General features: G+C 35.1%; 1 protein-coding gene and 2 non-coding genes across 6 annotated transcripts in view; 2 read left to right on the top strand and 1 right to left on the bottom strand.

Annotated features, from left to right (window-relative positions):
• Nucleotides 1-4,259: 4,259 nt before the first annotated feature.
• The window catches only part of LOC6644804 (bromodomain-containing protein DDB_G0280777), a 47,583-nt gene continuing 33,416 nt past the window's right edge, over nt 4,260-18,426 (bottom strand). For 2 of the 4 annotated variants that reach the window (XM_023177091.2, XM_023177092.2), the window contains 5 exons: nt 9,088-9,984; nt 5,659-8,012; nt 5,021-5,180; nt 4,784-4,952; nt 4,260-4,701 (listed from right to left, as the gene is read on the bottom strand). In XM_023177091.2, coding sequence (XP_023032859.1) covers nt 4,494-4,701; nt 4,784-4,952; nt 5,021-5,180; nt 5,659-8,012; nt 9,088-9,984 — 3,788 coding nt within the window. In that variant the 3' untranslated portion in view covers nt 4,260-4,493. Of the gene's footprint in view, nt 4,702-4,783; nt 4,953-5,020; nt 5,181-5,658; nt 8,013-9,087; nt 9,985-10,280; nt 10,762-17,893; nt 17,914-18,426 lie in introns of those variants that run through there. The other 2 variants (XM_023177094.2, XM_023177093.2) reach the window with 2 other exon arrangements.
• Trnae-cuc lies at nt 8,421-8,492 on the top strand. The gene has a single exon. It is a non-coding gene; the product is annotated as a tRNA-Glu (tRNA).
• On the top strand, nt 8,689-8,760 carry Trnae-cuc. The gene has a single exon. It is a non-coding gene; the product is annotated as a tRNA-Glu (tRNA).

The following is an 18,426-nucleotide window of genomic DNA, read 5'->3' as shown; positions in this document are numbered from 1 at the left end:
TACATACATATATGTATAATTGGCCAACCAATTGTGAGAATATGAGAATGAATTGTCGACTTTCTTCTAGATTGTTAGTGTGAGCAATTTGTTAAAAAACATGCAAACATTTTACCAGCGATTAACTTAATTGCCTTAAGCAACAATTTATAAGTTTTCGGTTTTCGGTTTAAGTTTTAAGTTTCTCAATGTCAATGGAAAACACTTTTGATTTCAATGCTATTTACGTATATACTTACGTGTACTAGATTGATAGATAAGAAGGCAAAAGATTCAACGAATTTGCGGTTTGTATGTGAAATTAATTTGGCTAAAAACTAACTTCAATTTCATTGCATTAGTTTGAAATAAAAAAAATTAATGTTAATATTTGTTCCCATTAGAGTAAAACTGGTTTGCAAAAAAATACATTTATTTGTCTAGTAATAAACATAATAATAGTTATATTGATTTTTATTGATGTTGTTGTTGTTGTTGGTTTTCAGTATTACGATTTTTTGTTTCTTTTTTTTTTTGCTTTTAATTGCTAAATTTTTTAGTTTTCTCAATAGTGTCTCAAACAAATAACTTTTTGCTTAAGTAAAGATAAAAACAGAAAATAATTAAGATTTCTATGTAAATATATAATTTTTGCATTTGATTTGAATTTAGATAAAATGAAAATTTGTTTGTTTTAGGTTAAACTGATTTTAATCGGTTTTTAGTTAAGATTTAGCAAAACAATTAAGGGGCAGAACGAAAAAAATTGTTGTAATTTATAACAATAATAATTTTTTATCTAACGATTTTGATTTGAATACAAATCAATACAATTGCTTGTTTTCTTTTGAAATTTTTTGTAACTGGTTTTTTATTATTATTTTTTTGAATTTCAAGTTCTATTTTTTGTTGGATCTTTTGGTTAGGAAACTGAAATCATTTTGGGTGATGGAATTATAGTAGATTGTTAGTTAACATTATTAACTATGTGATGTATATCTCTTTAAAAATATTGATTTTTTTTTTTTTTTTTGATTTTTCTCCACTTTTGTGTGTTATGTTTATTTGAAAAACAATTGACCAAGAAAGCAAATAATGGACAAAAGGACAAAAGAAATTGAAAGCATAGAACAAAAAAAAAAACAACGATAATATTTGATTTTGCTTCACACATTTTGACTAGTTGCTAAATTTAATTAATCGATAACATTTTGTTTTATAATCCATATAAGATTTTTCTTCTTTATTTTTCTTTAGTTTTAATTTTCATTGATTTCTGTTTTACTTTCAGAGGCCTTTTGCTTATGAGTCTGTGTGTTTTTTTTTAGGTCGACTGTATTTTTTTTTTTTTTGTTTTTATTGGAAATTTTTGTCAAAACGAAAACTCAAAAATAATAACAATTCGACAAAAAAAGTAAAAACCATTCACTTTTATACAAATCTCAGTTCTAGCCATAAACTAGTTTTGGTTGTTATTTGTTTGTTGTTTCTGTTTGTCCTCTCTTTGTCCTATAGAAATATATATATGTATATATACTTTATAATGTATATATGTGTCTGTGTGTGTGAGTGTGTGTGTGTGTGTGTGTATTCTATTGGTTTATGGTAATTTTGTTGTTGTTTAGTATTTAGGCCAGCATTATTCCCAGCAGGAACAAATGGAGGCCGCCTCCATTTTTGAATGCGAATAGTATTAGATTTATATACTATATATATCTTGATACTCACATTTCTCACTTCTTAAATATGGCATACAAATATAATTTTGTAATTTATGCTAAATTTTCTTGTTCGTTTGTTAGGTTTTTTTGTCTTTTCACTATTTTTACTTGTAATTGAATTGTTTGTTTCTCCTGTGTTTCAATGTTACTTTCTTAACTAGGTATACATACGTATTACATGGATCCGTGTTTTGTCATTTGTTTGATTCCTTCATTTTGTTACTGTTAATATATATATATATCCTATATATGTATGTATATATATATCTGTATATGTTGCTCGAGCCTGTGTGTGTGTGTGTGTGTGTAATTTGTTCTTGTATACTCGTATCATATGTCTGCTATGCTCCCTCTATGTAGATTTAGTTTATGTATGTATACGTGATTTTTGGTTTTTCCCCTACAATCCTAAAGCCAGCCGAAAAGCGTCATTCTCTCCTAAACTTGTGCTGATGCTACATACATATGTATATATATATTTTTGTATTAGCCCTCTACATATCTACATGTATGCCCGTGTATGTATATATGTATATATTTATGTATATTATGTCTCGCTACATTGGCACAAAAAATCAAGTTGAAGACAAAAAGGGAGGTCCAAACTTATAAGATTTAAGACAAAAAAACAAACCCATATAGATAAAGTATTCGAACCACATGAATAAAATGATCAACCATCGGAATGACGAACAAAAATCAAACATCTAACTCTTCATTTCAAGATTAATCGATCAATCGGCTTATTTAGATCAAGCCAATTTATGTTAAAAAACAACATATAGAACTCCAAAGAATTTGATGAATGTCTTTAAGTGCATTTGTACATGAATAACGGTAATGTTTTTCGTTTTTATAGTGTTTTCTGTCAGCTTAAAAAAAAAATGCATACAAAAAAAACAATTCGATTATAATTGATTTTATTATGTATAGCAAAGAAAAAAAAAAAAGAAGAAAAATAAACGAAAATACGCAGAGTGGGTTAAAAAAATAATAATACGTATAATATATACCTATATATAATAGATTATACACACACATAAACAAACAGTTTTCGCTATCTCTGAATGTGTGTGTGTGTGGTGGGGGGGGATGTGTTTTGTGTGTGTTTGGGGAATTTTTTAAAATTAAGTGCATAAATTATGTACTTTTTGTATTTGGTATAAAACAAATCATTTTCAATTGCTTAAAAACTAAAATTAAATTAAATATTTAAAAAATATTTATGTACGTTTGTGTGTATGTGTGTGTGTGTGTGTGTGTTTATATACAAGCATATATTTTATGTGTATAGTAGTACTATAATAATGTGACTTGTGATTGTTTCTCTGTTGTTCTATTAAGGATTTTCATTAAACAAAATTATAAAAATTAAGAAACTTTACCTAAGGCTGAACATAATAATATTTTTACCTAAAATATATATATATATATATAAAATATATATTTTTGTTTGCAGAAATCATATTTCCCAATGTATTTTTAATCAACATAAACAAAAGAAAGCAAAAAAAAAACCTAAAAACAAAATATATGTATTTATATGTAATTGCATTTCTTCTTTTTCTAAATTTTTTTTTATTTCTTTCTTTGATTTTTGTTTTATTGTTTGCTTACGAAAACTAACAACAAAAAACTAACAGCGCGTAGAATTGTGTTAAGTTTTTTTTAAGATAATTCATTTGTTTTTTAAGATTCGGTTTTTGTTTTTTCTTTTGTATATGTATGTATGTAATTTCAAAGTAAAGGTGTGTGCGCAAAAATATTTTGCCTGAGCATCAATATACATTTGTAATGGAGCATTAAAAAAAAAGGTAACAAGCTAATGTGTTTTTTTTTTTTTTCTTTTGAGTACAAAGAAAGTTTGGAAAATTATACAAAACAAAATCAAATTGTTGACTAAATCCATAATAATAATAAATACATTTAACTTAATAACATTTTATGTATATGTTGGTTTGTGTGCGTGTATATGTGTGTGTGTGTGAGTGTGTGTGTGGTTTTGGAATTGGGGATTTTGGGGTATTGAATGGTTGATTGGATTTGGGATTGTTTGGAAATATAATAAATAAATAGATTTAATACAATATTCTAGAAAAATATTATGTATCCACATAATATTTTTCTAGTTCGCCTTTTCACCTCACTTTTTCCACTTTTCGCACAATCCATTAGCCTTTCGTATTGCCCGATCAGTTTACGTTTATCTGTTTTTTTAATTGTGTTTTTCATAATTGTAGAAGCCCTGACAGTAATTAATTAAACTAAATGGAATAGAATTTATTGATTCAAGATCATTATCAGAAATTGGAAAGTAATGGAATTGAACTCCTGTATTTGGCTGTTAGAAGATATCATTTTTGAATTTGTTTATCTAAAATATATGTATGTATTTTGTGTACTGTCAGGGCATAAAATCTTGTTGTCTAATTGTTGTTGTTGTTCCTTTTCATTATTTGCCTTGCCTTTAGTATTCATTTGTTAAATTTTGTTTCTTTTATGTTTGTTCAATTTATGCTAATGTGTGTTTGTTTTTTTTTTTTATACTCAACAGTTTGTTTTGCTTTATTTTGTTTTGTTAGCGTTAAATAATATATGTATGTATGTAATATATGTAACCTGATCTCAGGCAGGCATTTTCTGTACTTTGCTTCTCTTACAAGCTACTGAAGCTTAAATATCCTAAACAATTGTGTTTAATGGGATCTCCAATGATGATGATGATGTTGTTGTTGTTGTTGTTGTTGTTGTTGTTGTTGTTGTTATTGTTGTTTTTTGAATGTTTTTGCGCTGCTAACTGCACAAAAGTCCATTCTTTTGCGGCAATTTGAGCAGACGTCTTGTGCGAAACTCATAGGCACGGCGACAAAACATTACCAATTCAGCATTGGTATGCTCTGGCACAGTCCTTACAGCATAACAATTGGCAATATTTGTGCGTCTCGGCACAATGCTTACATCTTCCACATCCTCTTCGGCAGCACGCAGACGTCGACGATATCTAAATCATATATAGAATAATACAGTTGGTTAATTAATTATTAAAATATATTAATCGATTTTTCATTCATTTTTTACTCCACCTGCAGTACTCGCTGAATGTTAGGACATAACATTTATCCTCAATGCAAGCCACCGAATTGTGGTCCCTGTGTCGTGAGGCATAAACCTCATCAGGACAATCATTTCGCTGGCGACCCTGATCAGTATGCTCGGGCCGATAGTACCATAATAATGACATCATCATTTCCCCTACAAAACAAAGTAAATAATTATCCAAATTGTTATTACTTTTTGTTTTTTTTCTGTTGTATAATTACCGTCTTCTGGATTTTGCCATAGATGTGCCACTTTGGCCACATATGGCAGCTCATTATCCTCATTGGCCTTGAGCAGGACACAATCTCTTGTGCGTATAATATCACCTTCCACATGCCTCATAGCCGGATAGCAAGTACGTAAAACCAATGGATCGTCGCTCTAAAATGGAACGAAAGGACATTTGCACATTATATTTAGATATTCATTGATTTTATCTTTTCATTGCCCAAAACTTGTTGTTGTAGCTAAGATTTACTCGCATTCTATTACTTTTATACTATAATTCCATGGTATTTTTGTGTGTTTAACTGTTTTGTAATAAAATGTGAATAATGTTTTAGTTGAGGAACAAAATTATTTGATTTGGAAACAAAACTAGGAATGTCTAGATTTGGAAATTTTGAAAATTAATCGCTTTAGCCGTCTAAAGGTCCATAAATCTTATAAACTTATAAGACTTTACTTTTTTCAAAGACATTTAGCGTTAAAAATATGGATTCTCTCTGGATTCTTAACTGATTATTGAACTTTGTGGTTCTTGAAATAGGCACACAGACAACCTGTTCACCTTTAGTGCTGCCTATAATTTAAATTTATAAGACCTCAAGACGGCTAAAACCCAGTAGGGTAGACTTACATTAAGAAACACTGGTCCTTGAAACGCCTTGCCTGCCCACATCCAGCCATTATTCCATTTGGGCACTACATTGGCTCTCGTTGCCGGCGGTTGAGTGTCATCTATTTCATAGCTAACGCCGCCAGGTCGCTGTTTCTGACGCTTGCGATTACCAAATTTGCAACGTGATCGAGCCCGTTTCATGTGAGTTGGGGCTTGACTCTGCTGACGAGATGTTGACGTGGACGTGGACGTTGACGAGTGAGTTGGCGTCGTAGGCGTTGGCATAGGCGCAGGTGTGGACATTGACGTTATGGTTGCGGCAGGTTGATTAGGCGCCAGGAACTTGTGGGGATCATCGGAATGTTGTTGAGGCATTATTGTACCGATTTGTGACGCATCTGCGGCCATGCCATTGACATTGGCATTCTTTTGAGCTTGCAAATCAGCCGTTTGATACTCATTATTATTTGTTTCGGTAGCAGCGTTTATCAATGTAACTGTTGTGGTTGATGCTGCTGCTGTTACTGTTGCCGTTGCAGATGTTGCTGTCGTTGCATCCGCAATTGTTGCTTTCTTGCCCTTGACTTTGGTCTTAGCTGTCTGCTGTTTTCGACTTCTCTTAATAGGTGGCTCCTGACCCAAAGATATTTTCGACAAGGGTTTCTTAGTCTCCGATTTGGAGCGCTTCTCAGCCATTGGCTGTGATGTTAATAATTGTGTGGGCGTGTTTGATGTGGCACCGCCATAAAGCCCACCCATTGTAGAGTTTTGTTGCCGACTGCTACTATTTGGTTCCGGATCACTAAAATAACCACGAGAAATAGTTGTATCCAAACTATCGAGCAAATGCAATGCAGCAATTTCCTGTTTCCGTGGACGTGCTCGTTTGGGTGATGCACTAACGGTATTCGTAATGCCAGTTAACTGCAATTCAACTGCTGCTGCTGTCTTTGATGTTGCTGACGCTGTTGCATCTTTTAGGCGCTGTTGCTCTTCTCGCCGTTGGGCTCGCAAACGTTGCTGCTGTCGCTGTGTTAATAACAATTGTCGCCTTTTGGCATATTTGACTGGAGCCCGTCCATGTCGCCGCACAAATTTGCGACCCGGACACAAATATTTCTTGGGCTCAGCCTGTTTGATAAGACTTTTATAGCTATGATGTGCCTTGGATTTCTTTCCCAAAGTTGAAGATGAAGCTAATAGATTGAAGCGATGCTTGGCCACCGCTGTTGTATCTGTCTGCACCTCTGCTGATGCAGTAACTACCTCCAGTTGGGGTTCAGATTCCTTCGGTTCTGTCTTAATGTTAGGCTTCAAATCAAGCAAACTGCTGATATGTTCTTGTAATTTGACCTTTGGCTCCTGCTCTGACATATGCTCGATTTCAATTTTGATTTTGGTTTCTGCTTTGATTTCCGCTTTAAGTACAAAAGGCAACTCTGGCTTCTCTGTCTTCTCTAGCTTCCCGTGCTTCTCAAGCTTCTCTTCATCACCCAACTGCAGCTGTTGCTTCTCTAGCTTCTCAACATCCAACTGCAGTTCCAATTGTTGTTGCTGCTGCTGCTGATGTTGTTGTTGTTGCTGTTGTTGTGCTGCATAAACCATTTCTCTGGCCATGCTTTTGCCAATTCTCGCCTTTCGTGGAACAATTATTGATGCTGCTACTGTTGCTGCTGCTGCTGGCGGTGGTGTGCTCGCTGTTAAGTCATAGATATCAATTCGCTGATGTTGTTGTTGCTGGTGCTGGTGATGCTCTGTATCCACATCCGCTTCCTCCAGCAATTTATCATCACTGGCACCATAATAGCTCTCCGGCGGCGTTGGAGGTGGCATCACATGTGCCTCATATTGCATTTTGGTCACCACCTGACTGGTGTCATCTGATTTTAATTCTGTCTTGACCAGCATCTGGCATTGGGTTCCCATATTGTTTGTCGTTGCTGCTGTTGTTGATGTTGCTGTCGTTTTGGTTGTTGCTGCTGGTGTTGTTGTTGTTGCTTTAGTTGTTGTTGTTGTTGTCATCTCATTAGTCTTGTTGCTGCTGATGTTGTTGTTATCGTTGTTGCCATTTTTAACTGGGCCTCTACTGGTAGTCAGCGTTGTTGATGTTACTGTAGTGCTATCGCTGTTGCTGCTGCTGTTGCTGGCATTGCTCTGATGTTGCATGTTATTGCTGTTGCTATTGCTGCTGCTGTTGTTGTTGCAATTGCTAGTAGCACTCATCAACATATTGCTGCTGCTGTTATTGCTCGTCTTGTGCATAGAACTGTTGTTGTTGTTGCTGCTGCTGCTGTTGCTACCAATATGAGGCCCAGTATGGACGTTTTTTGGACACGATTGTTGCATGGGGCATGGACACTGTGGCGGATATTCTGTGAAAAAATATATAAATAAATACAAAAAATCAGTAAACAATATAATATAGTATATTCATGATTGTTATATTATCGAAACATGAAAGAAATGTATACTTGACATCTAAGATTTCCAAAATTAGCTAAGCTTTATTCAAATTAGTCACTACGATTATTTCAAGTCTTCTATTAAGATGGCCTTGAAATATGTTGGAGAATTCTAATCCAATTTTTGAAATATTTAAAATCTTCCTCAAATATCTATGTCACAATCGAGTACAGAATATTAAGAAGATTAGCATTAAAAAGCTTTGAATGACAACTAATAATAAGAAGTGGGGTTATTTATAGCTCAATTTCTCAGATGCTTAATGTTCGTCTATTATTGGGTCTATGGATGCGATAATAGACTTCTAATCGTAGCTATCCCATATTGTCTAGTGGTTAGGATACCCGGCTCTCACCCGGGAGGCCCGGGTTCAATTCCCGGTATGGGAAGAAGAAAATGTTTTTTTTTTATATTATTATTTATGAGTTATTTGTTTATTTTTTTTACAACTTTAATACATTAGAAATTTCTTCTAATGTCTGTTGTTAAAGACAATAAGTAAGGGACAAAATAAATGTTGCTGGTCTTTGCCTTAATTTTTCCGTTTTGTTATAAATACAGCTCATGTACTTGTGATCACAGCTATCCCATATTGTCTAGTGGTTAGGATACCCGGCTCTCACCCGGGAGGCCCGGGTTCAATTCCCGGTATGGGAAAGAAGATGGTTATTTTTTTTTATTATCTAAGACTATTTATTTTCAATTTTTTTGCTATGAATGCAAGTTATCTAATCATTTAAATTATTATTTGTCATATCTATCTAATTTTTAATGTCTATCTATCTATCTATCTAGTTTTTAATGATTTCATTCGTTTTCCATAAATTTTACTCTTTCTGACTAACAATAGTCCTGGGTTTAATTTTTGGTATGAAACGAAATAATCATTTTGCTGATTTCTAAACTGTTCTGTTTTTTTTTTTTTTTTTTTTTGAGTTCCCAAAAAGTTATGTGAATTGATCTAAGAACCATACTTTTCCTTACCCATATACGGTCCCTGCAGGGTCCGTGTATAACATTGGCCGGCTGCACTAGCGCCTCCTGGACTATAACCGGCGTAGTAGCTGGGCGGGCCTGGATAATGTTCTAGATGTTGTTGCTGGTGTTGTTGATGCGCCGGTACCAATTGAGTGCCTGCTGGTATTTGTGCCGTTATTGGCGTGGTTATCGCCCCTGCAGCTGCTGCGCTGGTGACCACCGAGGTGGGATGCTGATGTTGATGCTGTTGCTGCTGCTGAAGAGGGACCGACACTGGGACGGGAACTGGAATCGCTGGTTGAGCCGCCCCCGTTGCCTGTGGCGGCGGCACTTGTGGCTGCTGCTCGTATAATTCAGGTGGCGGTGGATGCGGCGGTCCAGCGTGCTGATAGTACGGATAGCGTCGATAGGCTCCCGGTGGTGGTGGTGGTGGCGGATGGGCAGCTGGATGTGTTGGTGGCGGCGCACTTTGATATACCTTGCTGGAAAAGTAGGGCTGATAGGCGGGCGGCGAGTAGCACATGACCTCACCGGGATACGGCGAATAATAGTTGGGTGGATAGGCTGTCGTATAGTGCATTTGGGCCGCATGCATGGAGCGTGGATAGGGCACGCCTGGATGAGCGGCAGCGGCAGCTGCAGCGGCCGCCAAAGCGCTACCCGGATATGGCTGGGGCTGTTGCGCTGGCACAGCAACTGGAGTCGATTGTTCCGATTCTGATGAGGGTGTCGTTCTCGTTGGATGCTGCTGTGACGTTGGTGTCGATGGCTGCAATGAGGACGAATCCTCGTCTTGTTGTTGCTTTTTCACGGGCTGCGGTTGAGCCGGGATCTGGGGTTGAGCTTGAGGTGGCCCTGCTATGACATGGGGTGAGATCAGCGGACCAGCCGGCTGATAGTAGCCTGCAAATAGGGAAAAGCAAGAGAAAAACAGAAAATTAATAAACGAGGATCAGTGATTGCTGTTGGTACCAAGTGAAATGCGGCAACAAGGCATAAAGTGAAAGTTGGCCTCGTCTGCTGGCCAAACCAGTTGTGCTGCTCTTAGCCAGCTGCTAGCTGGTCATACAACTATTGCAACATACCCGCCCCCGTCACCCTGCAACTCCCTTCTGCCCAAAATGTAGCTATCGCTTATAGCCCCCTCCCCCTTTCTCCCTTTCCCTATGCCCACAACCATGCCTCCCGCCCCTGTTTACCTCTTCCCAACATATGGGCCGCATACAAAATGTCGCGAAAATGATGCGCCGCATGTTGCTCCAGAAATGTGAACGATTCGGCTATATCGGCAGCAAAGGCAGCCGCAGCAGCCTCATCCCTAGCAGGCATGGGTGCCATTGCCATTGGAGGCATGCTCATTGGTGGCATCGTCATGGGCGGCAAGGGCATGACCATGCCTGGCATGGCTGCTGCAACTGCCACTGGTGGCGAAAGGGCCGCTGCCGATGAGCGTTCCGTTTCGCAGGTGCCGCTGCTACTGGTGCTGCCCACACTGGAACAGCGCTGATGTTGCGGCGGCGAGATGCGTAAAGTTTTTAACAGATCACCGGATAAAGGTAGCGACGATAATGAAGACGAAGAGGATGAGGTGGAGATGCTATTAGCCGACGGTGACGACGACGAGGAGGACGACGGCAATGACGAGGAAGCGTTAAATTTTTTCGTGGTCTCTTTTAGGCGCATTTTTTATAAAATTTATGAAACTGTTTGCTTTATTTTTAATTTTTTTTTTTTTTTTTTTTGGTATTTTGTTTGGTTTTAGTGTTGGTATTAAAAATATATGTATGTTGTTATTATGCTTTTGTATAAATGTTTGTATATATATTCTTGTATATATATGTATATGTATATATATTTTTCGTTTTGTATATATTGTATTTGTATATATATGTATATGTATATGTATGCATGTATGTCAACAAGGAAGTTTCATTGTTAAGGCAACTATTTTTACAGTTCTTCGATATATTTTGTTTGCTTATAGATTATAATTATTCTTTATTGTTCTTTGTTAATTGTTATAATATGTCTTTTAATTCACATTATTATTATGATTCATTTCATTTCGTATTTCTTGCATTCATTTTATAAATTTTTGTATGTGCTTTGTTTTGAAAATTTTTTATTCCAAAAGTTTGTTATTTCATTTTGATTTCTGCTGCAAAATTAGAAAACAAATCAATTTTTAGTTAGCTTCATACACAGTAACACACACACAAACAGAGAGACCAAACACTGCGCGTTTTTTTTTGGTTTGTTAATCGTTTTTTAAGTGGTTTTACACGGCACATTGAGCGAACATTTCCGACGTATTTTTTTGTTTGTATTTTTTAATGGGCAAAACGCACGCTGGCACGCGTTTTTAAATCTTGTGTTTTACACGGATTGTTTGCGGTTTAAGTTTTTCATTTTTACGCGTTTGTAATTAAATTATATATATCCTCTTGAAATGTTTTGAAAGTAGCTCAGCAAAAGAATTTTTCTCATCTTTTCAAGTTATAATAATAAAAATTAATGCAAAAACCAAATATAACCCGCTGCACCAACACCAATAGTTACTATAAGGATACTAAGCTAAGACCAAGAATTTCATAAATTTAAAAAAAAAAATGTATTTGAACTATTTGACAAACTTTAAAGTAATCTTTTAAAAAGAATTTAAATCCTAATCGATTAAGCTTAAACATTTTTCGTCGAGTCACTTGAGGAGAATTAGAAAACTTATCAAAATATTGTAATTATCCTGCAAAAGGATAACAAAAACGAAAGACAGAGAAGTCCTGTTATGTCGTTTCAATATAAACAAATTAAAATTGAAAACAACAAGTTGCAATTGTTGCCAATGACTAACGGCAACATACGAGACAGACAAAGAGATAGTGAGAGACGTAAGTTAGCCCCTCTTATCAACAACTCTCACCCACACACAAACACACTCTCATTTTGGTATTCTCTCTCTCTTTTGCTTACTCTCTTTTTGTAAGCGCGGAAGCATCGAGAAGTCAAAAGCCAGAGCAACATTGTTCTCTTGCCGGCAAGAAGACAACACCACATTCACCTCCCTCTACAAACCCCCTCCCTCACTTTTTCCCTCTCGAAGCTTCCACAAACACTGCAATAATATAAACAACAATGCGACGCGTAAAAACGAACGCCTACTGCAAAAGCGACAGAGACCGAGGCAGAGACAGAGATAGCGGCATGCCCAACAGCACGTAGCACGTAACAAAAAGCAACAAGAAATGTTAACTGAATAGCGCGAATTACACTCTCTGACGTCACAGGGAAACCAAGATGATGATAATGAAGATGTTGCTAGAGCAACTGTTAACCGTTGCCGAGAGAGAGAGAGAGAGCTCGTGAGTGTGGGTGAGAGAAGTAAGTTTCGTGTTGGCTGTCAGGTGTTATTATTTAATGTCACAATCGCCTGTCAAATGCAAGAATATTGTAAAAATACATGACAACAACAACAACAATTTGTCAACGTTTGCACTTGACCTACAACTCGCTAAATGCGTAATGTGCATACATACCAATATATACATAAGGTGTCTATATATATATATATATATATATATGTATGTAGAGCAAACGCAACCTGTAGGGCGGTTCGGTGCGAAGGGTCACGACGATTTAAGGCCCACGCAATATTTCTCATTCTATATACATATGTATAAATGTTCACAAAGAACAACAATAACAACAACAACAAGCAAATAACCTTTTACCCTTTTTACACAGAGCTCAAGCCATAGAGAGAGAGAGACAGAGAGCCCAGTATTGAGACTTTATGCAGCAAATGTACAGGCAGAAGACGCATCGCTATATACCATAATCTTATTTACCTCGATTCTCGAAAGTTCGAGCCAACAAATTTAATCAAATTGAGTGTTAAGGTAGTGGGGAAAGGAGAACGCTGAGGTAAATAAATAAGAGATACATAAACTGATGATGAATATTGACCACTCACACACACACATACATACATGTACAATTTCATCGCATTTGGCTAAAAATGATTTAAATGCCAACATTCTACAATATTAATTCTTCATTCCGCTACATCCTCTGCTTTAAATGAAATTTCAATCATCAAACAAATTACAAAAATTTAAAACATATTTTCAGTTTATCTCGACTTGTGTAAATATGCAGTGAGAATCTTTTAGTCCGTATTACCTACTTATATGTTCTCTTCCAAACAGATCTGTTTTTGATTATATTATAAATTAGACGTTTCAAATATTGATTAGTTGCGCTTTTAGTCCTTGAAACTTGAAAAATTTGGCAAACATGACCATTGCCTTTTAGAATAGGTGACAAAAAGGTTAAAGCCACTTTCAACATTTGCAATTTTTTACCAGTAGACCAAAAGTATAAAGTCTGTATCGTACAACTAATTACATATATCATATGAGATTTATATTTTATAAGTATAAAATATAATATTAATATAAGTATATTAATAACTGTATTGTTTTTAGTTTAATATACTTGTTAAAAGTTGTCTGGATCGTACAACTATATCATATAGTTTAATAGACAAGAGTGTTCAAAAATGGAGATTAAGATTACTAACTTTGTTTAATATTTGTACTTTTTAAAATTTGGTAAAAAAAAAAAATTGATAAAGAAATCAGTTTTGAATCAAAATCTTCAATATTTTCCAAGCATTTATCAAAGAATTTAATATTTATTTTATAAAAATCGTTAATTTAATAAAATCGATCTATTAATGTTCAATTCCATCAATATCGGGCGATTATATGATATAGGATGATGCAACTATCACCAAACTAGCTAAAACTAAGCCAGGTAAAACTAAAACTTGGCTAAAATTTCTGCCAAATCATCATTCGACCCTTTTTTTGCTGGGAAATACAAATTCTTATATAAAATAAAGAATCTTTTTGCAAGAGAACCACCTTAATTTTTTTAATGTCGATAGAATTTTAACTCTCTTAATGTCGAAATCAAGAAACCGTCGAAATAATTTGTTTTCTTCAGGAATTCTATAGTGCGATTCATGGACTTATCCAGGATTGAAGACTGGGAGACTTGCTTTATGCCAAACTAGTAAACCTTGAAAGTGGTCAGGAAATTTTGATAAATTCTTGAAATTAGGAAAATGCTCCCCTTAAAAATTATTTAATTTCTTAAGCCGAAAATCATAATTTTTCGATAGAAAATATTTTCTAAATCTGTCAATGGTGCAGGTATTTATAAAATATCGTTTCTTTTGTGTTTGAATATATATGAATTTCTCATAAATACAAGATTCTATTGTCACTATAAAGGACCTGCTACTCCCACTTATTACCTTTGTAGAACTTTAATGAAATTTTATTTAGTTTATATTTAACATCCTTTAATACCAGACGATCAAGATTGTAATTTGTGATTTTCGTCTGGCATTATTTATAACATGACAACCCTCGGACCTTTCAATTTCAATTCGTAAACTTATCGCAATTATTATGGCCAAGTTAAAACTTGGCACAATCGATGAAAAATTTACCGAATGAAAATCCTTTTAATACTGTCATTAATAATTCATATCAGACTTAGTTAATCGAATTTACATTACACATTACATAAACGACTACAACCTAAGCAATTTATCTATTGCTAATGGCTCGATTATGAATCACGTGAGAAAAATTAAGGAAAAGAAACAACAACAACAACTTGTAATACAGTCAAACACTTTAGGCGGTTGAAAACACATGTAAAAAGGGGGGCACATGTGTATGTATTACAACACTTTCATGCAACCTTTCCCTACAAAATACCAGCTTACAACAAGATACAAGATGCCCCTCACCAACCCCTTTATTATTCATCGGTGAATTGGTAGAGGAGGAGAAGGAGGAGGAGCAATTAGCGAACCCCGCTTCAATTAAGTACCTGTGCATGATGATGAGGGGCTACAGCAACATCATTTTTATTATCATTGTTGGCTCTGGTTGCCTTAACAGCCTAAGTGAATTAAATGCATACAAGAATTAATGACACCATGCCCACCCAACGCCTATCCTATAATTGATCCTGCTTCTTGCACCTGCTGTCTGTGTCTGTGTGTGTGTGTGTGTGTGTGTGCGGTTGTCTCTCTGCATCTCTCGATGACAATGTGAAAGCAAAACAAACTAACCAAACATCCAGCCAAACATTCCTGCTACCATAAAACACAACTTTCTCCTTTCCCCAAAAACCAAAAAAAAAAAAAAACTGAGTGACCGACCAATAAACATTATTTTTTTTTGTAAGGTCGATATTCATAAATTTGTGTTGTGTGGTGAAAGGCTAACCAGGGACAGCAAATTCATATATGAAAGAACCACCCACCGAAAAGGGAAGACCCTCTATAGCTAAATTAGAGTCATTTCGAATAGATTGGAAATTGAATTCAAAAAGGTGTATCCAAAAGAATGAGTATAAATGCATTAATTTTTCGAAGAAACAAGGAAGAATAAATTTGGATAATTTTCAATCGATTTTCTTGATCAATCAATTGTAAATTTATGAAAATCTTTGAGAATTAATTTTCTAATTGTAAAAACTTTCCTTTAAATCCTTAGACCAACACCTAGTTGTATGGCTATGAGAATAATCGATTGCTTCAAATACATAGATATACATACGTATATGTAGAGATGTAGAGATATGGATTAGACGGTAAGTACATTTTTTTTTTTTTTGGCAAATGTACCTACGTTTTGCTGGGAGGGGGGGAGAGAGGTGCCAACAGCAACAATTCATAAAGAAGATAAATGAACGTATATAAATGGAGGGGAAACTGAAGTCAAAGAAGAAAACAGTAACAAGAAGAATGAAGGCCCAAAACGGCAGAAGGCAAAAGAAGAATCATCATTATCATCATTTCGACCCGTCCCGAGCGGACGCGACGCAGCGTGCAGTCAACAGTAAAAGTCAAATATTGTAATTATGCAAAATACATAATTTACTTTGAATTAACAGCTGAAAACCCAAAGCCGAAATAAAGCAACCAACAAAAAAAAAAAAAAGAGAGCAAAAAAAAAAGAAGAAAAAAAGGCAGCGGCCAGTGGAGAGGAAGTGGAAATGGAAGCGGGCAAAAAGACAACCGCCACAAATGTAAAAGGAAACCCTGGCCAAGCCGAAAATTGTATACCCTTGCAAGTTTTAGTCCAGTCTGTAAAAGGTTGTAAAATTTCAATTTATATCGTTATCCTTTAAAAAAAAAGCTTTTTTTTAACTTTGACTCAAAAACTAATGAGTCCTTGATGAGAATGAGAATATTGAAAAATGTTATTGTTATCCTGATAGAAGAATATAATTCTCATTTAAACTGTGGCTCAAGAACCCATGTACTCTCTTAAAGCTAGGGTATACAAATTGAAAATATTGAAATTGCCAGCGACATAGTGAACAAGAGATAAGAAGAAGAAACAGCAGGCTGACTACGGCGGCTGGGGCGTTGCCCTAATGCGGCGGCTGCTGTTGCTGCCACCGCTCAAGAAAACTGAAACGAAAATTCAATTAAATTGCTGTTGCTTCTTCTGCTGCAACGCTCTGCCGGTCATCATCAGGTAAGAAACAAAACGTATGTCTCCCTCTCTATCTCTTTCTCTCTCTCACTCTTTTTCTTCCTTCCTTTTTTTTTGCGGTTTTTCGTTGTTTTTGTTTGGCACCTGCCACAAGACCAAAAGAGTCAGCTGTGCCAGCCAGCATTACCAACAACTACCACAATGCATCAGGATCGGCCCCAAAGGGCATTATAATCAGGCGTCTGTGGCGATTGACATACCGCTAAGAAGAATAATAAGAAGAAGATGAAGAAGCAAATGGAAAGAAAGAAAAGAAGTTGAAGTAGGTGAATAAGTAGGCGTGTCTACCTTCATTATTCACTCTGGCCACAAATTTGTGAAACACATCGACGACGTTCATGCAACAAAAAAAGTGCTTAAACATTCAAATAATTTTCTACAGTAAACACTCCACATGGAGTAAACACTCTTTTAACCTTTCTTAAGAAGGTTCTAAAGAAGTTCCCGTCCAAATCCACAAAAAGCATTCCCACAATTTGAAATAATCCCATCACTTCTTCTATATACAACTGATCAGCTGATTAGAGAAGAACCTCAACCTGTAAACACCTTTCCATTATTAACCACAATTTCCAGAAATTTTTTATAAATTAAATAATATAATGGCAATCTAGAATAAATGTTAATCATATATTGATGGAAAATTTCAATGAATATCTTAATAAATATTTAGACAAAGAAAAGAAGGGAAAAATATGAATCAAATCGAATCAAATGAGTCATATGAGATCATCAAATAATAATGCTTTCAATACAATACTTGAACGAATGAATATGAAACAAATGTGTTTACACTGGACATTTTATGGAAGGGGGGAAAAAAACGAGAAAAAACCAAAAAGAGTTTTTCTTGCCATGAAGCCAACTCTGTTGGCGCTGGATGATTCAGATAGATGAATGATTGACAGGTGCAGAAACAAATGAAGCGAATCGTAACTAGAATATATAAGCAATGACTGAGTGTTAGAATGAATGAATCGAATCAAATCGGGACATATGTACCTATATATATACATAGTGAATTGATGAGGTTAGAGTGGAAGTGGAAGAGCGCAGAGAGAACGAATGAGTGAGTTGGCAAAGGAGTTGATAATGTGTAAGAGTTACAACAACAACAACAATAATAATAACGACAACAACTAAAATACACACACACACACAGAGAGAGAAACAGAGAGAGAGAGGGAGAGAAAGAGTGAGACAAATAAAGACAAGAAAATACTCACACAGCAACTCTTTCTCACTCCCACACCATAGACATATGTAATTTGTCTATGCGTATATACTTATATATGTAAATAATAAAATTTAAAAAACATAAATATAGTAATAAAAAATAATACAAAAATCTCTCTTTCACTTCTCTTATATTTTTTGGTTTTTGTTTTTTTAGTTTTAGCTTTGGGTTTTTGTTTTTAACTTTAGCAACTTTTGCTTACGCCATTGACACGTTTTTTGTTTTTTATGTAGCACCGAAAAAATTTGTATTTTTATTTTTATTTGGTTTTCTATTTGCTCTTTTTTTCATCTTTGTCGTTTTTGGTTTTTCGTCTTTTTTTTAGTTTGTTGTTTAATTTTGCAGTTTTTAGTTTTGTTTTTGTTTTTGCTTTTTATGTTTCTGTTGCATATGACTCTTCAGTTTTGATTGAATATGTAAATAAATGTTTGTTTTATGTATATGTAGTTGTATGTTGTGTGTGCCAAGCAAAATGCCGCTCAACTTTTTTTGATACCCTGCAACCATATAGGGGAGTAGTCG

Source organism: Drosophila willistoni (genome assembly GCF_018902025.1).
Source record: "Drosophila willistoni isolate 14030-0811.24 chromosome XL unlocalized genomic scaffold, UCI_dwil_1.1 Seg142, whole genome shotgun sequence".
In the NCBI taxonomy this organism is placed as follows: Eukaryota; Metazoa; Arthropoda; class Insecta; order Diptera; family Drosophilidae; genus Drosophila; species Drosophila willistoni.
The sequence above is the reverse complement of the archived record's forward strand: the minus strand, read 5'-3'. Positions and strand labels throughout refer to the sequence as shown.